A 26,849-nucleotide genomic window follows, 5' to 3' on the forward strand; every position below is an offset into this window, starting at 1 on the left:
CTGCGGACACTGTAAGAAGGCCTTTGGTGCTTTTTATGAAGCTGATAAAAGACCAGAGAGTCTTCTCCGAACAACAAACATAAGAAGCTGCAAGCACCCCTGAGAACAGTCCAATAAAAATAATGACAAAAAGAGGTCAGCACTGCAGGAAAAGAGGCTCTGAAGGGACACGCACTTTATCTCCTCAGCAAACACAGCAGAGGACAGACAAGCTGCAGGATCAGAGGCGCTGCCGTCCTTTTCTGGATGCACAGAGAAGGAGGCCGCCCGGCTCTGAAAGTGCAGAAAAGGCTTTAATAAGCACAACACTTTCCCGGAGTGCCGACCTGAACGTCCTGCCCGGTGAACACAACCTCCGATAACTGTTGTGTGTGAAAGAGGCACCTCAGACAGACTGCAGAAGGAGCTGGAGTTTGAAACAAGTGCCGGCCGAGCAGCTTTTCACCCAGAGCGTCAGCGTCAGGTGGAAACAGCAGCCAGCGATACGAACCGCTCACATTACCTGTAATCACACTGAAGGGGACTTACTGCTCGCCCCGCCAACCAAAGCAGCCTCTTTTTTATGCAGTGCCAGCTTTTATTCAAAGGCCTGGCTGGGTGTCCACATTGGCCCATCTTGAGTGGCTTAATGACAGAGGAGACACAAAATTATGGTGCAGAGGTATCAAACTCGTTTTAGTCCATCTGCCTCAAACAGCCCAGGCTGAGCTCATGCTGGCATCCCCAACAAAGCCCCTGAATAATAATTTCCCTGTTTCCTGTGTGAAGAAGCATGCACTGAAAACATCACCTGACTTTTTTTTGGCCTTTTCGCCTTTACTGGATAGTGAAAGGTGATGATCGACAGGAAAGTGGAGAGGGAGAGAAGACATGCAGCAAAGGGCCGCGGGTCGGCCGGCTGCACCACAGCCATGTGGCACATATGGTCGCCCGCTCACCCACTGAGCCACCCGGCGCCCCAAAGCAAAGAGTTTTTAAAAAGCTGAAACCATAAAACCGAGAGAATCCGATCCAACGCCTCACTCCCTTCAAAGACTGCGGAGAAAAGATTTTAAAAAATGAGGAACAGCCCGACATTTAAGGGGAATTTCAACAATTTAGTGAGTCCGCTGTCATCACGTGTACACTGTGATTAACAGGTCACAGTGGAAAGGTATCAAACCTCTCCCTCAGTATTTACATCTTTATGATTCAAACAACCTGTTGGCTTCATCAGGGGAGGGCCTCCAGCTCGCAGTGGGACAGTTCGCATCCGAGTGTGAAGCGGCCGGCATGAGAATCAGCACCTCTAAGTCTGAGGCCATGGTCCTCAGCCGGAAAAAGGTGGAGTGCCATCTCCGGCTCAGGAACGAGTTCTTGCCTCAAGTGGAGGAGTTCAAGTATCTCGGGGTCTTGTTCACGAGTGATGGGCGAAGGGAACGGGAGATCGACAGACGGGTCGGGGCTGCTTCTGCAGTGATGCGGACGCTGCACCGGTCTGTCGTGGTGAAGAGGGAGCTGAGTGTAAAAGCGAAGCTCTCGATTTACCGGTCGATCTACGTTCCTACCCTCACCTATGGCCACGAGCTTTGGGTAGTGACCGAAAGAATAAGATCGCGAATACAAGCGGCAGAAATGAGTTTCCTTCGAAGGGTGGCTGGCCTCTCCCTTAGAGATAAGGTGAGGAGTGCGGCCATCCGGGAGGGGCTCAGAGTAGAGCCGCTGCTCCTCCACATCGAAAGGAGCCAGTTGAGGTGGCTCGGGCATCTGATTAGGATGCCTCCTGGGCGCCTCTTGGGTGAGGTGTTCCGGGCATGCCCCACCGGGAGGAGGCCCCGTGGTAGACCCAGGACATGCTGGGGAGATTATATCTCTCGGGTGGCCTGGGAACACCTTGGGGTCCCTCCGGATGAGCTGGAGGAGGTGGCTGGGGAGAGGGAAGCCTGGGCTTCTCTGCTTAGGCTCCTGCCCCCGCGACCCGGCCCCGGATAAGCGGAAGAGAATGGATGGATGGATGGATGATTCAAACACTCGGTGAGATCTAGAAATATTTTTAATTTTCTGTGTAGTAATTGTTGCTTTCATTATCGTCTGCTTATCCAAAGGCAGCCGAGGTGGCAGCAGGCTGAGCAGGTTTTCCAGACGTTCTTTCCAGGTCCTCCTGGGAGATCCCAAGATGTTCCCAGACCATATAGATACGATCTCTCCAGTGAGTTCAGGGTCTACTCCCAGTTGGGTGTGCCTGGAAAACCTCCGGAGAGGCTTCCAGGAAGCATCCTGATCAGATGCCTAAAATGAAACACCTAAAATGGCTGCAAACCACCTGGATGTCTGAGTTCTGTCCCAGCCACCCGTAAGAGGAAACTCATTACAGCCACTTATACGTGACGGCTGGAACGCAGATCGACTAGTAACTTGGCTGAGCTCTCTCTTCACCCCAACAGTCTGGTAAGATGTCCACGTCACTGCAGGCACTGCACCAAACCTTCCCATCACTCGTGGATAAAATCCCGAGACACCTGAAATCCATCACTTTAGTGAACAACTCCCTCCAACCCAGAGGGAGCACTCCACTTTTTTCACACTCCAGGAATAGAAAACATTTTGCTGAATAACCGGAGTGATTAATGACTTCACTGCAACTTTTACACTTTGCATAGCCATCCAAATGGACCCTTTGGCAGGCCCCTGGGCCACATGTTTGACACCCCTGATATAGAGAAGAAGAGAAAAAGTAGAGGCATTTTCAGTTCCTTCTATGGACAGAAACAGAACACAAGAGAGGAGGAAGAGGAGGGAGAGGAGGAAAGGAAGTGAAGGAGGATGGAGTTGCAGGGCAAGTGTGACCTTCCCCACCCAACAGGAGGTCCGCGCTAAAGACAGAAATCCTCAGGCTGACCTCTCTGCTTGCAGCCCAGCTACTCTTGATGCGCCCCTTTTAGCTTGCCTGAGACACTCGGACAGCCGCTGGTTTGGCTGCTCGGGAACTGAGGCTGTCATCCGAAGATAAGGCCGGTTTAGACCCGCGACGTGCACATTCAGACACGACGACGGCCTGATTCGTTTCTCACGTGTGACCTTTAGGGCTGATTATCAGGTGAAACTTGCATTCCCTTCCCTCACAATGGATGCTGTGATGATGACAGTTTCCATTAAAAGTGGGTTTGAATTCACTATGTGACCAAAAGTATGCAGACACACCTGACCACATGCCATTTTTCCCGATTTGGGAACTGTAAATCAGATGAAGGGCATATTTTGGATTAGTGGCTCTAATATTTACTTTGTTAAACTTAAATTCAATTTTTTTTATTCAGCATTAATCTCTGCTTCAAGGAACAAGTTTAAATTAGAGAAAAGTATAAAAAAGATGTAATCGTGTGTTTTGTCTTGTTTCAATCACCAAAACAAATAATCAGGCCCCATCTTATCTCAAAGACCTCATAGTCCCGTATCACCCCAACAGAGCACTTCTCTCTCAGACTGCTGGCTTACTTGTGGTTCCTAGGATACTTAAGAGTAGAATGGGAGGCAGAGCCTTCAGCTTTCAGGCCCCTCTTCTGTGGAACCAGCTCCCAGCTTGGATTCAGGAGACAGACACCCTCTCTATTTTTAAGATTAGGCTTAAAACTTTCCTTTATGATAAAGCTTATAGTTAGGCTGGATCAGGTGACCCTGAACCATCCCTTAGTTATGCTGCTATAGGCCTAGGCTGCTGGGGGGGTTCCTATGATGCACTGAGTGTTTCTTTTCATTCCATTACTTACTTTATACCCCACTCTGCATTTAATCATTAGTTATTATTAATCTGTCTCCCCCCCTCTCAGCAGAGGACCCCCCCTCCCTGAGCCTGGTTCTGCTGGAGGTTTCTTCCTGTTTAAAGGGAGTTTTTCCTTCCCACTGTCACCAAGTTCTGCTCATAGGGGGTCGTTTAGACTGTTGGGTTTTCTCTGTATGATTGTAGGGTCTTTACCCACAATATAAAGCGCCTTGAGGCGACTGTTGTGATTTGGCGCTATATAAATAAAATACAATAGAAGAGAATAGAACTGAACTGAACTGAACTGAGGTACTGCTGTGGACAGAAGCTTCCATCCACTCATGAGCATGAAAGTCATTTTGGTCTCTTTTCCATAACTACTCGCGCCTCAAAGTTTCACTTTGTGTTAGTCCTGGAAAAACAGCTACTGGAATGTTTTTAAAAATCAACAAATATTTGCTCATATCAGAAAACAGGAGGAGGACGAGGAGCATGAAGACTGAGGTGGAGTCAACTTATAGTAACATACTTTCAGAAACTATCATATAAACTCCAAGCTCTCTTCTCTTTCCCCCCTCTCTATGTAGACTGCCTTTGACCCCCCTCCCCCGGGGAGAAGCTATTGGGAAGAAGGACGTCTGGAACTGCTGCCACGGACACTCGACTGTGGATCAGGAGTCAGATCTCAGGCTGCTCGTCTCTGTTTCGGACTGTTTGTATCAGGATGATACTGAGATACAGTGTGAAGCAAATTTTTATGTTGGAATATTTTTAATTGTTCATTCTCATGTTGGCATAAACTGTATGTGCAGTCACACCACAAGAAAACCTCACTTCCTACTTGGAATGAACAAACTATTCTGAGGTCTCTCACTTCACCCACCGCACCTCACCTTTTTTCAGCTCACCTGTGGTGCTCTGAAATGGACCAATGATTGTCAAACACTCCCATTTAGGGCCAGACTGTCTGACACTAAAAACATGCTGCCCTACCCACATCAATCCCACAGCGCCGATTAGGCCTCCTGTTACAGGTATCAGTGAACGTCCTGCTTTGCAGCATCACTTTTTGATATGACAGTGACCCCGACTCTCTACAAAGAGTTTTCACAGTTTGATTTGGAAGAAGCCGACTCAACTGCACAAAGCTCTGACCTGAACCCCTTCCAGCACATTTGGGATAAGCTGGAACTCACCAGGCCTTATCGGCCCACGTCAGGACCTCAGTAATGCTCTTGAGGGCGTATGGGAACACGTCCCTGCAGCCAGGTCTGCAAATCTGCTGCACAGCCTGAAACCACACAAGTGGAGGCTGAAGGAGTTTAATGCCAATGTGGCATTCAGGTCCGCATCTCATTTACAATTTTCTGAATTTAACCGAGTTAGCAGAAAAAACTTGACTCTCCTTTTCCTTGAAAAATAATAAAATACAACATTTCCATTTCATTTGAAATGAATTTAATTAACATTTAAAGACAGCAGTCTGCTCTCTCTCCACGTGACTGCATTACTGAAGCTTCTGTATTTTGGCTTTTTGAAAGCCTTTTCTAAAAATAGGCATCAGTTCATCGCGTCACCCCACATCAGATCCTTGATTCAGTTTCTCAGAGTCACAAGGTAACGCAGGTGAGCTGAAACAGGCGCAGGAAGCAAAGGCCAGAGTAAATTGTAAAGGTGAATGTGTGCACACATCATGTTTCTGAAAGGGTAAAAATATGACAGCCAGCAACATGCAGCATGAACTCCCGGCGGCACGCCACCTCTGTGTCACAGCGCTGCAGGATGATGTACAAAAGAAAAACAAGATGAAGAAGAGGAGGCTCACGCGACATCCACACGTCCTCTCCGATTCCCATCAACAGCTCAACAGCACATGCTAGCTGCTCAGCTGCAGCCTGTGGCAAAGTGACTCAGACAAAAGAAGCACGTTCGGAGCGAAAATGAAATGACCAGTGCCGACAGTAACGACAGGAACAAAACACCGAGTCTCGTGGCTCCTTCTCAGCACAGACGGCTGCACGGGTGACGGTTAATGAGGAGGCCACAGACCGTCGCAGCTTAAGCTGCAGATGTTAATCAAGAGCGAATTTCCCAGCTTCCTGCACTCTGAACGACTCTGATAACAGCTGCGTATGTTTTCAGGAATATTAAATCATCTTAACGAGAACTGCAGATGTCCATGTGCTGCTTTCTGCAGTAGATTCTACCATAGTGCCCCTGAGCCCCACACGCTCATAACACTGATTCAAATGACAGCCCTCTGACAGACTGAACTCTGGGCCTGTTTTTTTTTTCAATGTTTCATCTGGATCAGTTCCTCTAACTTAAGTTAAAAGTCATTTTTCTCATTAAAAGTCATTTTTAGCTGGTTTTCCTCAGCTGAACCTGTGTGATGAGGTTCAGGCTGTAAAGAGAGTGAAGCAAACAAAATATTCATTTTAGGTCACAGAAATAAAAATGATCATTTCCCACAAAGAGCGAGAGGCCGGCAGAGCAGCCGGGCTTAGTTCAATCAACGAATAAACAACAGTACATATACAGAGTTTAGAACTGAGGGTGAAAACACGTTTTACTGGAATCAAAAACACTCATAAAACAAAATATACAGAAACTTCAGTTTGAATCTTTTCCTGTTTTCATTTTGTAAAAAGCTTTGCTGTGAGACGGTGACCCCTGAAGTGTTGGTGCTGTAATAAAAGCTCTGAAATTCTTACGTTTTATAACCACTCTATTATTAAAGAAAATGATTTGCTGCTTGCAGACCACACTCGCTGCTCTGCCACCTTTATCCCCTTCATTTTTAAAATTGCTCGGTTATTCACACATTGTCATACTCCCATTAAATGATTACTACATGTTTGTTTCAGCCCCGTCTGCTCTTCATCAGCTGTCGTTAAACATTCAGTCGGGATAAAATTGACGAGAGCCGGCAGAGAAACGGGAACACGGCCGCAGTGCTGCATCCCAGCCCGGAAGCAGAGGCTCGTTTTTATGTTTGTGCCTTTTTGGCATTTCTGAAGTGATCAAATGGCACCAAAAAGACTTGGCCTTCAGGTAATCGATGTCAGACACGGCAACATAACAGCATCAACGGTGAGAAACAAGGCAAAGTCATGTAGCATTCATACTGCTGCCACTCAGAGGCTCTCTGATCCCCAGCAGCACCGAGCTCCTCCACTCGCCCGGCATATCTCCACTAAATTAGAATAGAGTGCTCACTTCAAAAGAAATCTGCCTGCACAGAAATGAACTGACCTTTCAAGCGGGAGTGCAAGTCAAAGCGACGCAGAGTGGAGAGCGAGGGAGAGTTTGCTCAAGGCCGTCCTCTTTTAACTCTTATCTGACTGAGAGCTCACACGGAAACAAACGCCGCTCGGCTGCTTCTCTTCTTCAAGTTCTGCCACTTAAAAGTCATCTTTAGTGAAATGACAGTAGCGGAGAAAATAAATTTGGGACATCAGTCAACACTGCACTTCCTGTGACATTTTCCATCTCTGAGAGATCATCTGCAGAGCGGCTGGTCTCACATTAAGAGATTTACAATCAGAGTTACCAACGAAACACTGGAGACTGAGCGGCCGAGCCTCAGACGCTCGTTTACGCCGACACGTGTTCAAGGGAGGAGAAGTCTGGAGATGAATCATTCTTCCTCTCCCTGGGAATTATTCCTACTCCAAAACTTAACACATGCGTTTCATCTTTTTCTAGCATTTATAAGAAACAGACAAACTACTTTTGAAGAGCGATGCACGCTCTCTGTTTGAGGCTTTTTTTTTTGTCTGTTGCTAAAATACAGAAACTACAGCCAGAGCAGCAGAAAGACAAGAGCCTCCCTCCCTCCCTCTCTCCGGCACCAAGAGCTAAAATCTGTCCTTCATTCAAAGACTGAGCCTCTCAGAGGCATCCTCTTCAAGCTTTACTCCACACACATGCAGACAACAGCGCTGCTTCCATCTCATCTTGTATTCAGATTCAAAAGCAAAAGTAATCTCCTCCTCGCACATGTGCACACAGGAGCAACGCTATTTCTCCCGCAGCCCCTCGCCTCCTTTATTCCAGCATCCAACAGAGGAATCCCACTGGACACCCCCCCCCCCCCCCCCCCCCCCCCCCCCCCCATCGTGGCTACATTCACAGCAAAAACTCCACAAACGACCTGCAGACAAGCGCACACGTGCATTCGTTCCCCTTGATTAGCTTATCGGGATGCATGTGCAGAAACCTATAGAGCGAGGCAAATTCCACCTGCATAATTCAGTGAAAGCTAATAAAGTAAATGAAGATCAATGGTGAGGTTTCATTCATGTGAAGTGCAGTGAGGATGACCTGAGAGTGGGAAACAGTATTCATCTTCAATGGTCCTGTCCAATAAAGCATGCACAAAGACCTGAAGCATCTCCGAGGACCTGAGAAACCACTGTCTCTATAATAATAATAATAATAATATAAATAAATAAATCAATCCCTCGGTTTATCTTTTAAATTACGAACCCTCTGCACCTCCCTGCAGGCTGGCAGGAATTAAACTGAGCTCTTAACATCCATTATTTGATGGAGGCTTTTATGGAAACCAATTAACATGTTTGGAGGGCACACAACACCTACACAGACACTGAAACCTGTTCCCTATATGGGTTATAACTGCATCATAGTCATGATGATTCTGTTAGCAAACAGGAAACTTCTTTAGTGTCTGTGTTTAAAGGCTTCTTCAATAACAACATGTCATGTTCATAATCCATTCTTTAGGATTTAATTAACACCATCGATCCCACTTTGGATCTAAACAGATGTGAGGCTCACTGGATGGATCAGTGGAGCTCTTCCTGGATGGCTTTTTGACAGCTTATCAGAAGCATTTTTCAGTCCAAAATGTTCATTTCTGCTTCTTTTTCCCATCTGGGATTTGGTTTTTGCTGGAGGAGGGAGCCCTGAGCCCTTTCTATGAATCCATGTTTGGAGGCGAGCTGGGCTGCAAACACCCACCTCTGTGCTTTGGGTCGTCCCACCAATGATCAAATACCACCAATGGGAGCTTTTCCAGATGTTTAAGCTTCTCAGTGACAGTGAGCAGGAAGCTGGTCTCAGCTGCTTCTATCAGTTATGGTTGAAGCCGGGTCAACGTCTGAAATACGCCCCCACCTCACCCCCTCAGAATCTGCTTTTATTTTTTTTATTTAACGAAGACAAACATTTGTGGCTTTTTTAATGATCCTCTCCCATCATTCTCGAGCCCTCAGAACTGCATAAGTACAGCAATTATCCACATGAAATTTGCAGAGCTGAAAAGAATCTCATTTTTACATGTGACACCAGGATCATCTCCCTGATTCCTCCAGGGTAACAGTTCAGCAGTGATGAACGCCTAAGCTACTGGTGGAGTTTAAAGGAGGCAACAACAAGCACGTGGCTGCTGCTAATTAAAGGCTAACATGCAGTAAAAAAGAGCAAGCTGTTGTCTGAGCTAGTCTGTAAGGTCTGTGAAGGAATAAGAGCCATGTTCATCTCACTGCAGGCCTACTTTCAAGAACCGCTTCGGCTTTAATGTAAACGTAAGGATGGTTAAATAGGTAGAAGTGTGCCCCCTGCTGACTTCAGTGTGACTCAGCACCTCTGCACAGAATCAGGCACGAGACTGCAACAGGGTTAGAGCATCAGCAGTCGTGGCCAGATGGGAATCGATCGCAATTGGAGGACGACTGCAGCTATAAATAGCCTCGTGGGGCTATTATGGGGAACTGTTGGCTGCTGCTGGAAACCTGGAGGAGGGAGGAGAGCAGGCGAGGGGAGGCGTGTGAGTGTGAGACAAGGACACGTGGCCGAGAACCTTTGTTTTCCTTTCGCTCACCACCTCAGAGGAAGGCCAGAAAGGAAGTGTTTATCAGCTGAAGCTGCACCTACAGACACCTGCTAATCAAACAGGAGCTCCGCCTCCTTGGACAGTCTGTTAGTCCAATGAAGTGCACAGCAGCCAAATTATTGGTCAGATAATTGCATAAAAATGCTCCAAAAAGCTCCAACAGCACAAACATGGGCCAGAGGTCCAGTTCAGGGTGAAGCCTAGCAGACAGCTAACAGCCGCCTGTGTCACCATCCACCTGTCAGTCAGAGAGGCCACGCCCCTAATAATGCAAACTTTAAGCCTTAATGAGATTTAAAGAGGCGACTTATAAACAGCTGTTATGAAGGGGGAAATTCTCCACAGAGACCAAAGCAGTTTCTGTATCAGCTGTAAAGCTTTAACATGGGAGTCTATGGGGACTGACTCACTGTGGCGCCTCTGCTGGACTGCAGAGGAACTGCACACTGTTTAGTCTGAATAAATTCTCTGCTTGACTCTAAGAAGCTAAACTGGAAGTCTTCTTGTTTTCTGTTTGGTTTTTTTTACTCTCCTTACTTTTCCTCAGGAACATTTTAAGGAACTTCATCTGGAGGAGAAGGTGACTGTTTTTATTTCATCCAGGAGCTTAAAAAGGTTCCTGCGTTAAGGTTTGGGGTCAGGAACGAGGTGGACTGCAGGGCTGAGACTGATAGCAAAGGTTCATCCACAGACAGAGGAACAAGTGTCTGAAAACACCACAAATACAAAAGAGCACAAAACACCTGAAGTCCTTTTCATCATCGGCGCTTCACACACGACTGCTGTTTTTAATCCACTTTCTCATTAATTAGCCTGAGTTCAGGCAGAAACACAAACAGGGATGTTCCAGGTACTGTGGACTCTCAGTATCTGCGGGTGTACCTGGAACTAATTAGCACAAAGGGCTGGCTGAAGTCAATAGCTCTACGGGAACTGGCTTCCACCTCCCTCAGTTTAGCAAGTCCAGGTAATCAGCAGAAATTACTGTTACTGAGGGCATTAAAGGCAGCTCTCACCAGACTTTCAACAGTCAAATTCAGCAGCAGTGACCTTCTAATTGTACTTTTCTGTACTATTTTTATGAGGAAATGGCTGTGCCCGCCCAGAAAACATTCTAGATAAAAGGTACAAATACAGGGGAGGAAGGCAGATCTAACACGTGGGCCGCTCGTACACCGTGTGCTGTTCGCCTCATCGCGGCTCATTAAAGAGCCTTATTTGTCGGGAGGGACTCGGCTGCTGTGGCAGCTGATAAAAAATACAGTAAAAGAGGCGCAGCACAGAAAAAGCAGCCACACTCTTCCCTCTGTTCTTCTCAGGACTGAAGTACAGGCGCTCCACTTCCCCGCACGGGACAGCATCAGCTAATCACAGTCCGGCCTGCACTGCTGACCACTCACTAAACCGATGGCAACATGAACAACAGGCAGTTTGTCTGCTGTGATTTTAAAATACACCACAATCTGCAGCACAGTTTTCTCTTTCAAGAAGGGGTGAAAATCCTCATTAACAGACTTCTCAACCTACGACATGCTGGTTGGTGCTTGTGTGCGTCTGCAGTCTAAATAAAAGGTGTGGAAAAAAACACGACTTCACTGTTGAAAATGGACAAAGTCGAAGCCGGAAACACGCCAGGCCTGGAACACCTTCAGTGGGTGGGAGCGGCGGCTCTACTCCGAGCTCCTCGCCCTCCCTCTAAGGTTGAGCCCAGGCACCCTTCAGAGAAAACTTATTTCCACCACTTGTACCAAGGATCTCCTTTACCCCCCAGAGCACAGGCGAGGTATCTGTCTGGTGTGAGAAAACGGCGGAAAGAAGCAAACTGCTTGTGACAATATGCAGATTTAGGATCTGTAGGATCCAAACTCTGATGTGCTCTAAATCAGAACAGAGGAGTGTTTAAAAAAGGGCTTTGACTAACACACTATAACTGGAACTCCTGCCAAGTTCAAAGGTCAGAGTAAAAATACTGCAGACAGATTTCTAGACTTCTTTGGGAAATGACAGCATGAACACTAAGAGGAGAGTTTCCTCTCTGCTTTATTGTTGACACCATTTTTGTTTTATTAAATGAATCCTGACTTTGTAGCAAATATTCTCCCTGAATCTTGCAGAATCAGTGATCGCACATGGCGACGCTTTGACACGTGATTAAAATTCATGTACAAGAAAGCTCGTTAGCTCCCTCTAATCAAGGGTTCAAGGCTGTTCACTAGCAGTGTGAAAACACACTCATCGGTCACAGGGGTTTACTACTTTTAGTAGTAAAGTTTAAAGTAACAGATATCCCTGTTTTCATCCTCTCTGGCTGCTCACAGGGTTTTCATGGTTAGGTTACAGCTCTCAGACTGATGGGGAGTAACGGGACTCCACTGGGATGAACAGGCCTGGCGCTCTGCACCAGTCTTTGCAGACCGATCTGTACTTACACGTGAAGATGACCATGACGGCACGGAGCAGCAGGTCGACGGTGGTCTCCCACTGCGGTGACACGCGAGCCACCATGGACGGGATGAGGATCTCAGCTGGAACGTAGAACTGCAGGGCAAAGGTGATGAATATGCCGAAACAGTACAGCAGCTTCACTACCTGGTACATCCTGGAGAACAGATTGACAGAGGAAGAACGAGTCATGGGAACGTGAGGAAGGGACATAAAGGAAAACTCCTGTTACATGTGACCCATTCTGCTCATCTCCAGATTTTTATTCTTGGATGCTCCTAGAGTAGCTTTGCATGACTCACAGTTCCAAATAAGCCTTCTTTATCTTATACTGGGCCTTGGTGCAGCCCCTCTGTCTGAAACAAGCTGTTTTAGCTCGTAAGCCAACTTCCTTCTGATTGGCTGCTACTCACAAACAGAAGGTTTAAGCAACAGGTGGGAGGAGCTGCGGAGACTGTGGAGTCTCCTGATGCCACCAATCACAACTGGATGTTTCTGTAAAATCTGACTTCTCTTTTATACAGAGCAGGAGAGATATGACAGGAACTGAGGAGAAGTGTGGGAACAAACACAGTTAAGTGCAGACAAACAGAAACTTCTCACAAACCACAAAACAAGCAGCAGCAGCAGCAGCAGCAGGAGGAGGAGGAGGAGGAGGAGGACTCGGTGTTCATGTTCAACATTCATCAAATGCGTAACAAGCTGAGGAGGAACGCGCCAGCAAACAAACAGCAAACATCGACTTTCCTCTGCTCGCCGCTCCTAATTACAGTCTTTGAGTCTCCAACCTCATTGAGAAGCCAATCTACTGCACTAATTAGCGCCATTAGTCCAGAGGCTGGAGGTATTTCAATAGACGCCTCTCTCCTGCAGCTGGGATGAAAACTACGAGTAATGAACAAACTAATTCAAACTGAGGATTTGGTTTTACTAACTTTATTTTTTTAATTAGAGAGAATAAGACCTCCACACCATCTGGCCGGGTTCTCTCTGTGAGGAGTTTGCGTGTTCTCCCCGTGTCTGCGTGGGTTTTCTCCGGGTTCTCCGGTTTCCTCCCACAGTCCAAAGACGTGCAGTCAGTGGGGTTAGGTTACCTGCTGATTCTAAATCACTCATAGGTGTGAATGTGAGTGTGAATGTCGGTCTCTCTGTGTTAGGCTGGCGGCCTGTACAGCCCCCTTCCATCCATGGATGTATGGAAGAGCTCTACAGTCACGTCTGTCTACAGGGAGCGCTCGCTAACAAACATCCTTACAGCAGATTTACTGCAGCTTCCTGTCGCTGCGTGCTGAGCTCTGAAGAGGAGAAACAACTGTGAGCCCCTTGAACGAAAGTCTGCGTGAGTGTTTATTAAACCTCGGCTCTGTTCATGAAATGTGTTTCATTTGCTTTTATGCATTCAGACATTTTGTTTGTACAACAGAACAATGGAGGAAAGCACAGAAACTGTTTCATCACCTACAATAAAGTCATAACTTCATCCACAGCTGATGAACCTGCTGAAGAAATCAGCCATTAGCTCCTGCAGCTCTCCCCTCAGATACAACCTGCTCCACAGTTTGCTGAGTGCAGTCAGGTTAAACAAAAACTACTGTAAGTTGATGTTTGGGGTTCATTTCTGAGTCTTTAGAATCAGTTGTTGAGCAAACTTCTCTTTTTGGAATAAAGATTCTGTTACATTTGGGGGAGGACTGAAGGAGAAACCCAATAACAACAGCTTCAAGTTGGAAATTAACTTTTGCAGAGCTGAAATAATCTGTTAAAGTTTCAGATCAATGACCGACTGATTAATTCAACATCCGCTGTCCGGTTGCTTCCTGATGCAAAGATAATGAGCTGTGAATTTGGCAGAACCTTGGCTGAGGCTTCGCTGTAGCATCTGCTCTGAATACCACGGCTCTAAAATACATCGAGAGCTTTTAATGAGCCACTGGATTCGAATCGTTGGGGATTTTATGGTCTCACTGTTGTATAACGAGGTCAAGCAAGTTTCCAAATCTTCTGAAGCTGCAAAAACTCAAATAATCTCACTTAGAGGATTTTCTTCCACTAAACATTGTGAGGAGCAGGGCGGCACGGTGAGGGGAAACTTCATCTATAGTTTCTGTGTGAGTTGTACTCAGCTGCACTACATCTGTACCTTTTTTAAACTAAATATTCAGCCTCAAGTTACACTTTTGCTGCCATGTTTGCTGTTAGTGAACGAACATTAAGTACCACGTCTCTGTCTCTTTGCTCTCCTGGCATCTTCTCAGCTTGGACCCTCCAGGTTTAGTTTAGTTTAGAGAGGTTTAGATCGTGCTTTGAGGCGGACCTGCTCCATTCTTTCAGTGAACGATCTACAAAGTTTTTGCCTTGCGTAACCAGATCCATCTCCAAAGCTGTGTGTCATCCTGACAACGCCCCTGCCCACGAGCAGGTGTGAGCCCTAAACCACCACGTTTGGAGGAACGAGCTGCAGTTGGACCCGGACGGCAGCACTCAGGTGGAGTCAGATAAATGCATCGCTTTGGCTGCGGCCTCAAAGCAGAGCTTTCAATAAAACGCTCGGTTCACACGCCCTCAGACCTGAATCGAGCCTGGAGGTCATCAGTCTGCTGCTAACATTAAACTCCTGACTTCACCTGTTCTGACTGTGCAGGATGCTGTTCAGCTCTTTTTAAAATCTATCTAAATATGCTGACTCGACTGGATTTGCAGTCCAGACTCGTGATGGTGTCTCACCAGCAGTTGGGCAGGTTCAGGGTGATGCTGCCGCCTATGTGCTCTCCAAAGCACATGTATCCGATGGTCCCCAGGCTGATGTAGAGGAAGGTGACGATGCCCATCCCCAAATAGAGAACCAGGGTGAACCTCTGAGGCCTCTGCATCTTATTCTCCAGGGGAAGAACCTGCAGCCCGGCAGAGAGAGGCACTGTTAACAGGACACAGGCTGAAAGATTTCAGTGACATCTGAAGGAGGCTACACTCAGCAGCAGCTGCTCAGACTGTGACGTCTTGATTCTGTCTGATGGACATTATAATGAAGATGAAATCTGTGCTGCTGTGACACTCCACATACTGAACAGTGCTTCATGCTCTCCGGCACAGCAGGCCATATTAGCTGAATACCAATGAAGGCTTTGCTTCAGTCTACAGCTCAGAGCTCAGCGTGTTTACAGGAAGCAGCTCCGTCTTTGGTGCGTTTTGAGACTTTTAGAAACTTTTACCAAATTTAATACAATTAAATGGACCTTTTTGAAAGTGTACCAGCCCGGCCTCACGGTAAAAGTGTGCAACCGTCTGGTTTTGGTCATCAACACAGCCTGAAAGTTTACCCAGAATGCACTTTGTGACGTTTCCTCCAGTGATCGATCAGAAAGTACTGAGGCTGTTTCTGCTGCTCTCCGTCACAGACACTCATTCAGACTGTGCTGGATCATCACGCTGATGCTCACAGAACACAAATCTTGCTGAACAGAGACAGATTTAGTCTTCAGATTGTGATGAGGGAGCGGGTGCAAACTTGATTGGGTTGATTTAAATGTGTTTTTCAGCCTAGAAGATTTCATGTGAATATCGGCTGCACTTCTGAAGGTATGAGAGAAGAATCATTAGAAAGCCAAATGTCATCCCCCTCCTACTTACACTGAGGACCTGTAACTCTGACACTATTCATAGTATGAAAGCAAAAATTCTGCATGCCTTCAGAAATTCTACAAACTCATTCTGAGGACGTCTGATTGGAGGTGCTGACTGAGACTTCCTGGAATGACCTTTAAGTCAATATTGCATAACATAATTGAGCCAATTTAGATTCCACATTTTGTTTAATAAGGATGACTTTGCACTTCTAAGAGCCCCACAAAACACCCCAGAAATCCTCTTTAATATATAACACCCTGATACAAACACATGCTTCTCAGTCAGGCTCACTCTGGTGAACTACACCTCTCCATGGTTCGTCTGGACTCCTGCTGCTCTGCTATCTTCAGCCCCTCCTCAGCAAAGGAGCATTAACTGCCTGCATTATTTGCACACTGAAATCCAATCATAATGCAGACAGAGATAACGGGACCGTTTCTAATCCACGTAATCGATGGAGACACGGATTTCACGTTCATGCCAGGCATGAAAGGCGCTGTCAGCAGCATGTGTATCAATGTGTTATCATCAGTCGCTCACTCACCACTCCGATGCCTTCGAAAGCAAAGATGGCCGTCCCGAAGAAGAGAGGGTAGTCTTTAGCTCTGCCGACTTTTGGGAGGTCGATGGGGTATTTGATGTTCTGTAGGGGGGAGAAAGATCCATGGCTGGTTACACTCCATCCACAGTGAAGAGGTCCTCTCTACAGACAACTGGCAGGACCCTCTCTGCTCATTTACAGGCCAAAGCTTGCAGATTACTTCAGCTGTAGTGGATTTATTTAACATGATTAGCCGGGTCTCTTATGAAGTGAAAAAGAGGGATAATGTAAATGAACTACTGCCGCAGCAGATTAAACCCAGCTGGGAAACTTAAAGCGAGGCGTTAAACATCATCTGGAGGACATGCTCTCCACCTGCTGTGGACAACAGTTTTTCCTACTGTGACCTGAGCACGTGAGGCTGTCCGACCACGGCGCGAGAAGCTCATCGAGAGGTGGCTGACTGCATTAACTCTGTAGTTTTTATTAATAACAAAGCACGTAGTTTTGAAGGCATCTGCAGAGCAGCACTGTGCTGTGGGAAACACTGAATGACTCTGTGATGATTTTATTTCAGCAAACAAGTTGACTGGATGAGGCATTTCATGAAAAAAAGGTCAAAGTGGGAAGAGCATGAACATTAAAATCATCATCTGAAGTATATATTATCATTCTGCATTCTGGTGTTCAAGGCAGAGCTCACACAGAGGCAAGGAACCAAATCAAACCGAGCAGCAGAGGAAAGTGAATCCAGACTGCTTTCAAAGTCACTCTATGCAAAATGTGCTTCTCGGATCATCCATCAGCCACAGAAACACCTCACGGGCTCCAAACATAACCTTTTCTCCTAAATCTTGATGCAAGAAACGCTCACTGTTCAAGGTAAAAACGAACTTCTGCACAGCTTCAGAACTCAAACGACATCACAGAGAGACAAAGTGAGGCTCTGCCTTCACCTGCTCTGACTCACTGAAGGTAAAACGACTCAGAGACTAAAGATAAGTCTGCTGCCTACCGTGAGCGAGTAGAAGTAGATGAGGATCAAACTGGCTGTCATGGCCAAGTTGGCCCCCAGAGAGAAAGGAGCCAGGCACTTGAGGTTGCGGATGAAGACCAGCAGGATCATGGCAGGCAGGAAGCAGAGCATGTAGAGGCGGGAGTCAAAGCTCGGGACCAGGACCTGGGTCTGGTTGGTGTAGTTCATCTGGCAGCTGACGGTGGTGGCGTTGGCTGCTTCTACCACCTAGTGAAGGCAGGTGAGACAGAGAGAGGGATGATACTGATTCTGCTGTAGAAAGAAATCCATGCATCCTTTTCAGGGTCACGGGGGGGGTCATAGGGTGTGCCCTGCCTCTCAGTTTAGAATCTGCAGTTAACCAAACCCCACTAACTGACTTGGGACTGTGGGAGGAAACCTGGGGAAAAACCACGCAGACACGGGGAGAACGTGCAAACTCCACACACAAAGGCCCGGCTGAGGGGGATTTGAACCCAGGACCTTCTTGCTGTGAGGCAGCAGTGCTAACCACCATGCCACCGTGCTGTGAAGAAATCATTTGGACAATATTTTAATAATCATACAGGCATCAGTAAAGTTTCTCCTTATCAAGCACTCAGCTAATCACTAACACTAAGGGAGTGACTCTGACCCAGGATCAGGATGGTCTGCAGGCCGGTTCTGGACGTCTGAAACGCAAAACTAAATAACCCCGAAAAACCAATCAAAGCTGGAGCTCAGGCAGCGCGTGCACACTTTCTGAAATCCTATATCATTCTTACCAAATATCATAAAAATAAATAATATCTGCCGTCTTTCCTCTGAGAGTCTCTTCCATCCCCTCCACATTGTTCTGCAGTTGGCTGTCCTGGTTCTGCGCAGCTCACAAACCGGTTCTCCAGGTTCTGGTCTGAGTGACCCTCCGGCCTCACAGAGCACCCCCAGAGCAGAACCAGGATGACCACTGCCAGCTGCAGTCCAACCAGCAGGAAGAGGAGGAGACTCTCTGACCACGGGAGGAAAGTCTTGCAGCGCTACAATAGCAACCTGGAGACTTTCAAAATAAGAGTGCGGGGCTTGTCCAGACTGAACAGAAACTGAATGTGTTTTTGTCTCAGAGGGATGAAATCCATGCATTTTGATATATTTCAGCTCTCTGTGCATCATGTTTCTGCGCAGCTGTTCAACAGACGGCTTTTCACTCACTGAACCTGAGACCGTCTGAGCCTCCGAGGAGAAATACTGAGGTCGAAGCTCCAGCAGCTTTATTACTCACTGTCAGCCTGTGGCCTTCATCAGGGTCATGACCCTGATGAAGGCCATCAAACAGTCCAAAATGTGCTGGTCGAGTCACACCAAAGTGTTGCTGGAGTTTTGTTCTTCTCCGTGCAGCAGGTGAAGCTGTGTGAAATCTCCACCCTGTTTCCAAAAATACTGCCCACCCCCTCTCAAAGGTTTAACTCCCGGTTCAGTAAAAGTGTCATTGAGCCCGATATGAGAGGAAGCAATAATGCAGACAGACAGCACCACCCAGTGGTACAAACAGTGCCTGTCCACCTCATTGTTTCCATCACCGGATAAAACTCCTGCTGGGATGGAGCAGAAATAAATAAAAACAGGAATAATTATAATTGGATTTTCTTCATGTTTATGACATTTTGTTGTTAAGAGTATTTTGTTTTCAAGGAATGTTAAAAAAAAACATGTAGAAAGAACAGACTCACTACAGACTAAACCACAGGACAATGAACTGAACAGAATTAAAGGATTTATTGATGCAAAATCAATAAAATTATGATATCTAGGAGTTACTCTGCAGTCCGACAGATTTCTGTCTGCAATGTTTGTTAAATTGAGGCGACCAAGAGTAGCGCAGCACACCACCTCACACTCGGGTCGACGGAGAGATTAATTCAGGTTTTCATAAGTCCAAAATAAAACTGTCACAGAGAAACACACCAGCATGCCTGCTGATCATTTTCATATCTCTGGCTCCTGTCCTGTGCTTTCTTCTCACTGGGTGGATGTGCTCACAGAGACAAGCGCACAGATTTGAGTGTCATTTGTTGGGGAAATGTGCTGCTTGGAATCAGAATATAGAAGAAATGCACATTAAAAATACGAATAACTGAAATTAAAAGAAGATAAAATCAGTTAACGGTTGAACAAAGAATCCTTTAACGGATCAGAATGGTTCAGGAAAGCTGTGACTGGACCCGCAGCGCTCCGAGGAAGAGCAAACTCACTGCACTGCAGTCACGTCACAGCCGAGCTGGCCCTGGCTTCATCTTTGCTGTTTTTTTTAATAGGATCGTGTTATTGCACATCCATCATCCATCACGTGTAGTTAATGTGAAGCACCGTCAGACAGCTGGAGCTGCTGGAGTCGTTCTGGTTTGAGAAAACACCCTTCACTCCCATCAGAGGGAGCTGGGCTTCACGGGGTTAACGTCTAAGAAACCTTTGCATTAAAATGCTTTGTAGAAATATTTGCTCATATAAAACTGTGCTGTGGCTTCATACGGACATGTTTTTAAACATATATTTATCATTTTTCTATACAGTGTCGTAAGATGAGATGTCCTTCTGGTGAGCCTGCACGCAGGTGTCTGGCTATTATAGTTTTGTATTTTTAATTAGTTTTTATTTGTATTTAGTTTGAAATGTTTTATTTTCAGTTTCGTTTCTGGGACGTTTTTGCTCGTTTCACCTGAGCTTTTATAACTTTCAGGCTTACTTTTGGTTTTTCTTTATTAAGATTTGAGTTGTATTGAAGTTCAGATCAGGAAAATAATAAAAAACAAACTGTCGACTCAGTCGTTTAGACATCCCAGTCTTAATTAACATCCATCCACATTTTAATGTTCGTTTGAGTTAGCTGAAATAACCGAGGTCTCAAACACGGGTCACACCCTAACTGATCGCTGTCACTGAGGTCGGACCCTGACCCGAGCAAACGTGCTCTGATAATAAAGTGATACCTGTGCAGCAGCGCTCTGTTTATTGGCCCATTAAGACAGAATGGTTTTCTTTCCAGAGCTGTGCAGGTGGAAAGTCACACGGTACACAAACTTTCTGTAACACTGACAAAGGCGAAAACACTGTGTGTGTGTGTGTGTGTGTGTGTGTGTGTGTGTGTGTGTGTGTGTGTGTGTGTGTGTGTGTGTGTGTGTGTGTGTGTGTGAGACCTGCTTGACGTTGTCACTGAGGAAGACAAAGTAGACGCAGCAGAAGCCCAGCTGGGTGATGATGAGGAACAAGTTCACCGTCCGCCTGAGATGAAGATGAAGATGAACGAGAGAGGGAGGGGTTAAAACAGCCGACGCCGCGACTAAACATGAAGACGTGTTTATGTGACTGCCATCTTTGTTTACAGCACAATCTGGGTGGTCTTCAGCTGTTTCATTCTTAAGACGAGCCTAACGTTAGTGCGGAGGAAAACATGGCAGACACGACTCTAACTGGACATCTACATGAAGACGATCACAGAGGCGAGGAAACACGGAACCACAGGGAGAGCCTTTGTTCTACAGAGCTCCACGTGAGCGTTGTAGCCTCCCAGGAGGATGATGGAGTTCCTGGATGGAGCACCTTTGACCGACCCCCCCCCCACACACACACACACACACACACACACACACCACCACCCCCACACTGTCATTTGGCACATAAGTGCAAATAAGCCAGAACCCGTTCCCCAGCTCAAAGTTGCAGGGAAGCAACCCTCTTGTCTACCGGTGAAACCTCCAACATACAGGCAGCGAGCAGGGGGATACAAGAATACCCACCCTAGCTAGCTAGTATCTCTCAACCTCACACACCAGCTCAGGCTCCTTCCCCACCAGAGAACAGACATTCAGTGTCCCAGTAGCCAGTCTTGATAACCAGGGATTGTTCTGCCAGGGCCTCCACCCGACACACATCGCTCCCGACCCCTACCACGCCTCCTGCAGGTGATGGGCCTACAGAAGAGTGGACCCACGTGTCCTCCTCAGGCTGCGTCCAGCTGGGCACCACGGGCTAATGCCCAGCCACCAGACGCTCTCCCTCAAGCTTCCTCCCCAGGCCCGGCTCCAGGGTGGGGCTCCAGAAACCCTATCCCAGCCAGGGTAAACAGTTCTCTCGGTGAATCTTCCATACGGGTCGTTTTTCATTCTTTTTAAACTCCAGTCCGGTAGAAGTCAAAACGGCCGGTCTAAAGTGCTACCACCCAGAATGTCCTGCACACTCAAAGTAACGGTGGCCTTGGTAGGTTAAAATAAATATGACACATTGAGGATTTTTAAAACAGAGAAAATATCTGTGTGCTTTAGCAGGAGACGACATTTTGAGCAGATTTACAAACTGACATCAGAAATGACATGCATGACATCTGGCTCGACTGTCACAGCTGATATGTTCCTCTGGGCTTTTCCTGACAGAAGAGGATTCAACTGTAGGATCTATAAGGCTCTACTGCAAGTTCTACCTCATATTATTAGGCAAAAATTAAAATCAAACTCTGCAGATCCTTTTTTCCTGACAGTGTGTAAATGATATGTGAATGAATGACGTGGAGGAGAAATGACTACATGTGCAGAGCGAGTCAGCGTTTTTCTTACTTTCCCCACTGTGAATGTCTCCTCAGCCACGGAACGTTCTCCATCCCGTACTGCATCGCCTCGCCGTAGGTCAGAGACGGCCGGTTCATCCTGGAGGGGAAACATTCAAATGTTGGAGATTTAATCTGTACAGACAAATATTCTCTTTGTGGAGACATGCAGGATGGTAGCTGTGCCCAGCTTAAAGACTTCTGCGGCCCGTTCAAATCTGAAAAACTTCAGTGCAGTTAATTGTACTAACAGACCGTCCCAGAAGTCTGGGCTCCAGTTCTGCTGAGTGAAATTCTGGGATTTTATTTGGATGTTACTGAGCACTGGCTCAGGAGGTAGAGCAGGTCATCTACTAATCGCAAGATTGGTGGTTCGATTCCTGGCTGCTCCAGTCTGCATGCCAAAGTATCCTTGGGCAAGATACTGAACCCCAAGTTGCTCTGTGATGCAACCGTCAGAGTATGAATGTGTGTGAATGTTTGGTAGTAAGTACTTGTAGAAAGACGTGCTTGTGTGAATGGGTGTGAATGCAAACGTGTTGTATAAGCGCTCTGAGTGCTCAGCTAGAGCACAAAGAACTGTATAAGACTGGTTCATTTATCATTAGCAGCTATCTGTGACTGTGGGATGCTCCAGTACAGTCACAGCTGATGGTGCTTCAGAACAGTCCAAAACCAAGACCACTGTGGCCATATACAGTCTGACCTGCACCATATACTGCAGTCACAGAGGTCCAGATACTCTGACATTTCAGTGGATATGAAGTACTAATAAAGGCCTAAAATAAAACAGATAAATCTGATAAATCATAAAGTGACAATGAAGTTAAAAACAATAAAATCCTCGCTAAGACGTGCACACATACAGTGAGTTGGTAAAGAAATAAGAGAATCGAAAGTAGCTCCAGTCTTTCTTCACATGTGTGCACGTCTACGAGGGAATCAGAGAAGTCACGACTCTGACTCTGCAATAATGAAACCTCTAAAAACAGGAAGGGCTACGTTTTTCCCCACAACCACTTCTGTGTTTCTTCAGCTGATACGTGACAGTGCAGCGGTTATTTCTGACGCTCTCCATTCATGCTCCTGATCTGCTCAATCCTCTTAATCCCCGGCTGTGGATCCCCGTGTGAACCGGGCAGAGTGTGGGCGACACAGAGGGCGGGTGGGTTCAGAGTCAGAGGTAGCACACTAATTAAAATCTAATAATGACCACGTTAATCTGCTGAGCCGTCACAGGCTAAGAGCTGTAAACTGATAAGCCACGGTACTTGGGGTTTTTTGCCACTTACATAATCTAACTGAAACTGGACTGCTGTGCAGTACAGCACTCTGGAGAGGCGGAGCTGACCATAGGTTACATTATGTTTGGTCATGTCTGTAAGAGCTGATAAGCCCCTGTGGGTGCCGTCTAAACCACCAAGATCAGGCCAAACAAGAGTGTAATGTGTCGGCCACGAACAGCAGACAGACTGAGGCTGCGGTCGACCTGCTACGAAGGCACGAAAGGAAGAGCTAACTAAACAAAATGAGCTTCGGGCTGCATTCAGGATCCCACAGAAAAGACCACTGAAAGTTTAGTGACACGATTTTCTTATGTACTGCTACATTCATCTATAAAAATTTAACAGTAGTATTAATATTGTAAATCTGCAAACCGAAGCTTTAAAACAGACATATTGGAGGACACCCCCCCCCCCCCTCCCCTTTTAGACTCAGCCCTGCGTGCTGCAGGCATCTCTGCAGAGGACAGCAGGAAGGTTTAAAGATGCTGACCCAGCAGTGTGTCTGCATACAGTCAGCTTTGGTTGGAGCTGTTTAATGACCTCGCTGCACAAAACAAATGGATGGTGAACACATCGCTTTCCTTCACATTTTAACTAAGCATGATTATTGAAGTAATTTAACTGGAGTTTTAACGTGAAAGTACTGAAAAAGAATGAATAAAACCTCCTTATCGAGACTTCGTTTCAGCTGTTTGTCCAACCCGCCTGACGTGCAGCTCTGGGTGCACCGCGGAGCAGGAAGTCGCTGCGGTTTGATTTGTGAGGACATCGAACCCTGATGTTAGCGACAGACGTTTCAGAGGGATGAAGAGCGAGAATCGAGCTACTCACTTTGCACTGAGGTGGTGGGAACATTTCACCAGCAGCTTCATGCAGTGGACCGCGATGATGCCCATGAACAGAAGGCTGATGGGGCCGACCTGGACGGGAACAGACAGACAGACAGAGTTTATGGGGCGTGTAAAGGGTTTCACACGGCGGCGGTGGCAGCCCTCCGCACACTGAGGGTGTGCAGAAGGTCCTCACAGGGTGCAGAGGGCCGCTGCCTTTAAGCTCACTTTATATAAACATCAGCTGTGCTGATAAAAAGCTGCAGAGGCCGAGAGCCTCACGCAGCCACAGCGGACAAACTCGCTGCTGCACCGTCTTCACCTCGTCTCTATTTTGTAGTGATTATCTGACTGGAATTGAGGCCCAATCTAATGTTGTGTCATGTGACCTCTGTGGGTTTGCTTACCACCAGTCCTGCATTCTTCACAGCCAGAGGCAGACCCAGGAGCCCCGTACCAATGTTCCCTTTCAGCAGATGGATCAGAGTCTGAAAAAAACTGCAGAATAAAAATAATACAGTCAGAACCAGGCCAGTGAAATCTGTACTTCCTGTCTGAACAGTCTGAGGCTGTTTCACTCACGAGGTTCCCGCCTGTCCTCCGATCCTCTCGTAGTGGCGTTGGGGTCTGGATGGTCCTGGGGGAGACGGACACAGAGCATCCAGCTCGGACGGATTTTGGTCAGATAACAAAGCTGAGATGAGAAGCAACGAGATAAAGATGAAAACCTTTAATATGTTTTACATCACATGATGCAGAGGGCGCCGCACACAGCTGCATACAGATGTTTCTCCGTTTCTCACCATAAACTGCATCCACACAGAAAACGAGTTGTTGCTAGCAGCACCCAGGTGCCTCGGTGACCCTCTAACGTATCTACCACAATCAGCAGTATCCTTCGCTCTGATTTGCAGTCACTTGCACCAAAGTTAAGAAAAGTTTAACCTGGACCTGACCAATGAAAATGTGCGGGCTGATTAAACGTCTCAGTCATTATGGAGGTATTAAACACCAATCACAAAATATGAACCGACACTCATAAAATATCAACTCTAAGCCCTTTTCCTACATTTATGAATGAACCAACACCTTCATGATTGAACATTTTTGTCCTGTTACTGAGTGAGGAGGATATTTTACTTTAATTTTCTCTCATCAGAAACAAACACATCTGCTAACTTAATAAAACACACGTTCTTCTTACGTTCAGCATCTGTCTGTTCGTGTCCAACACAGCTGTTTGAGGAAAAAGGCCAAAAACATCTGTCAAAACCCTTCTGCATCTGAATTCTGCGATCCACGTCTAAACCTGCAAATAACTTTTGTGTTTGTGGTGGAGCGAGCGTTAATGAACTGTCACAGCGACGCGACGAAGCTTCAGGCAAACAGCTGGTTGGTTACACGCTTAAAATCTGCTTTCATCCGCCCGATGAAGGACGATATCCAAACTTGAAGTTACAAAGTACAGACAGACTTTAAAGGCATTGACAGCAGAAACCCTTGAGCTCTCTGTTCTCTGCAGGCTGCACATGACTGTACAAACACAGCCACCGAGATCAGCTGACTGTAATAAACAGAAGGCAGGAAGTCCTGAAGGCACACATTAAGCTACGTGCTCGGTGGAGTACGTGTTTAGTAATGTGAGATGGTGCTGCAGCACTTTTTAACGACTGTCATTGGAAATATTTTAGCTTGTGAGAGAAGAGCAGCAGTGCTCGGTGCTCACAGCCCTGAACTGTGATGAGAGATGGCGGCTGCAAAACAAATAGTGATCAAGTTATATAAGCATGAACTGCTGGCTGCAAGCAACTTTAAAACACTGATTGCTGCGAGGATGTTAAAATAGAGAGAATCTTGTCAAACGGGGAACATTAGACTTGTACCCTTCAGCGTACTCAGCAGTTTGGTCTTTGTTTGCTCTCAGACTGACGGGTAAAAACAGTCACACCACAGGAAAGCCTGCTCACTCTGTGCTCCTATTAGACTGATAAACCCTGGTTTGACTTATCCAGGTAGTAAGTGCGGTCATGTGATCTCTTAAGCTGGTTGATAAGTGAAGCTGGTTAGAGAAAATATCGTGTTTCCTCCCTTACAGAGTTGACTCGGGCAGGAGGGTGCAGCTCATTCTTATTTACAGATCACTGCTGAACAGTCCCCTCATCCACAGAGCAACGAGGTCATCGTGGACACGGGCGGCTGTTTTGGGTTTCTTTCATAGGGTATCTGGGATCAGCCTTAGAGATGGGGTGAGGAGCTCAGAGTAGAGCCAGCTCAGTATTTAATCAGGGCGTCGGTGGAGCCCCGTTACTCAGTGGAGAGATTACCCCTGTTGGCCTGCTGCCTCTGTGACCTGATTTCAGACAAATGGAAGACAATGGATGGAAGGATGGATGTGTAATCCAATAACTATTATTTTGAAAGTTCTCTCTAGCTGAACAGCTGGCTCTGGTTCTTCCTGCCTCGTATTTCTCCGCAGGCAGACGGCTCATGTCGCTGCTGCGGTGCCTGAGCTGTCGGACTGCAGATGGTGATGTAGTGCTCGTTCTGCTCGGCGGCAGCAGGTGGAGAACTGGTTCAGGCTGTCAGCTGCCGTCCAGGACAGAGCAGACTCAGACCTTCGCAGTGCAGAGGAAGCTGAGTCCTGCTCTGTTCACGTGGTTTTATTCAGGAGTTTATTTAAAGCAGCAGAGGTTTGATTGCTTTGGGGCCACAAACAGAAACTAATAACATGGTGAAAAGAGGTTTCATTTGTCTTTTATGACTCTTACTTCAATTTCAGGAGAGGAAGTGTTACTGCCGTATTTAAGATGAGGCGCGGGGAGCACACTGCTGCGCTGGCAGGAGGCCGCTCTCAGAGTAATACTGAAGTGAAACCGAGCCCTGACCCCTGACCCCTGACCGTGACATGACGGCTACGCAGCAAATACCGATAATGATCA

General features: G+C 46.8%; 1 protein-coding gene across 1 annotated transcript in view; it reads right to left on the reverse strand.

The window, feature by feature from the left end:
* The window catches only part of slc36a1 (solute carrier family 36 member 1), a 45,999-nt gene that overhangs the window by 14,968 nt on the left and 4,182 nt on the right, over window positions 1–26,849 (reverse strand). Inside the window, exons 3-11 of the mRNA XM_030739112.1 lie at window positions 24,493–24,604; window positions 24,318–24,408; window positions 23,912–24,000; window positions 21,805–21,894; window positions 20,392–20,476; window positions 17,222–17,449; window positions 16,210–16,308; window positions 14,766–14,932; window positions 12,029–12,198 (exon numbers count right to left, since the gene is read on the reverse strand). Coding sequence (XP_030594972.1) covers window positions 12,029–12,198; window positions 14,766–14,932; window positions 16,210–16,308; window positions 17,222–17,449; window positions 20,392–20,476; window positions 21,805–21,894; window positions 23,912–24,000; window positions 24,318–24,408; window positions 24,493–24,604 — 1,131 coding nt within the window. The remainder of the gene's footprint in view (window positions 1–12,028; window positions 12,199–14,765; window positions 14,933–16,209; window positions 16,309–17,221; window positions 17,450–20,391; window positions 20,477–21,804; window positions 21,895–23,911; window positions 24,001–24,317; window positions 24,409–24,492; window positions 24,605–26,849) is intronic.

The sequence above is a fragment of the Archocentrus centrarchus genome, chromosome 10 (assembly GCF_007364275.1).
Source record: "Archocentrus centrarchus isolate MPI-CPG fArcCen1 chromosome 10, fArcCen1, whole genome shotgun sequence".
Lineage (NCBI taxonomy): Eukaryota > Metazoa > Chordata > Actinopteri > Cichliformes > Cichlidae > Archocentrus > Archocentrus centrarchus.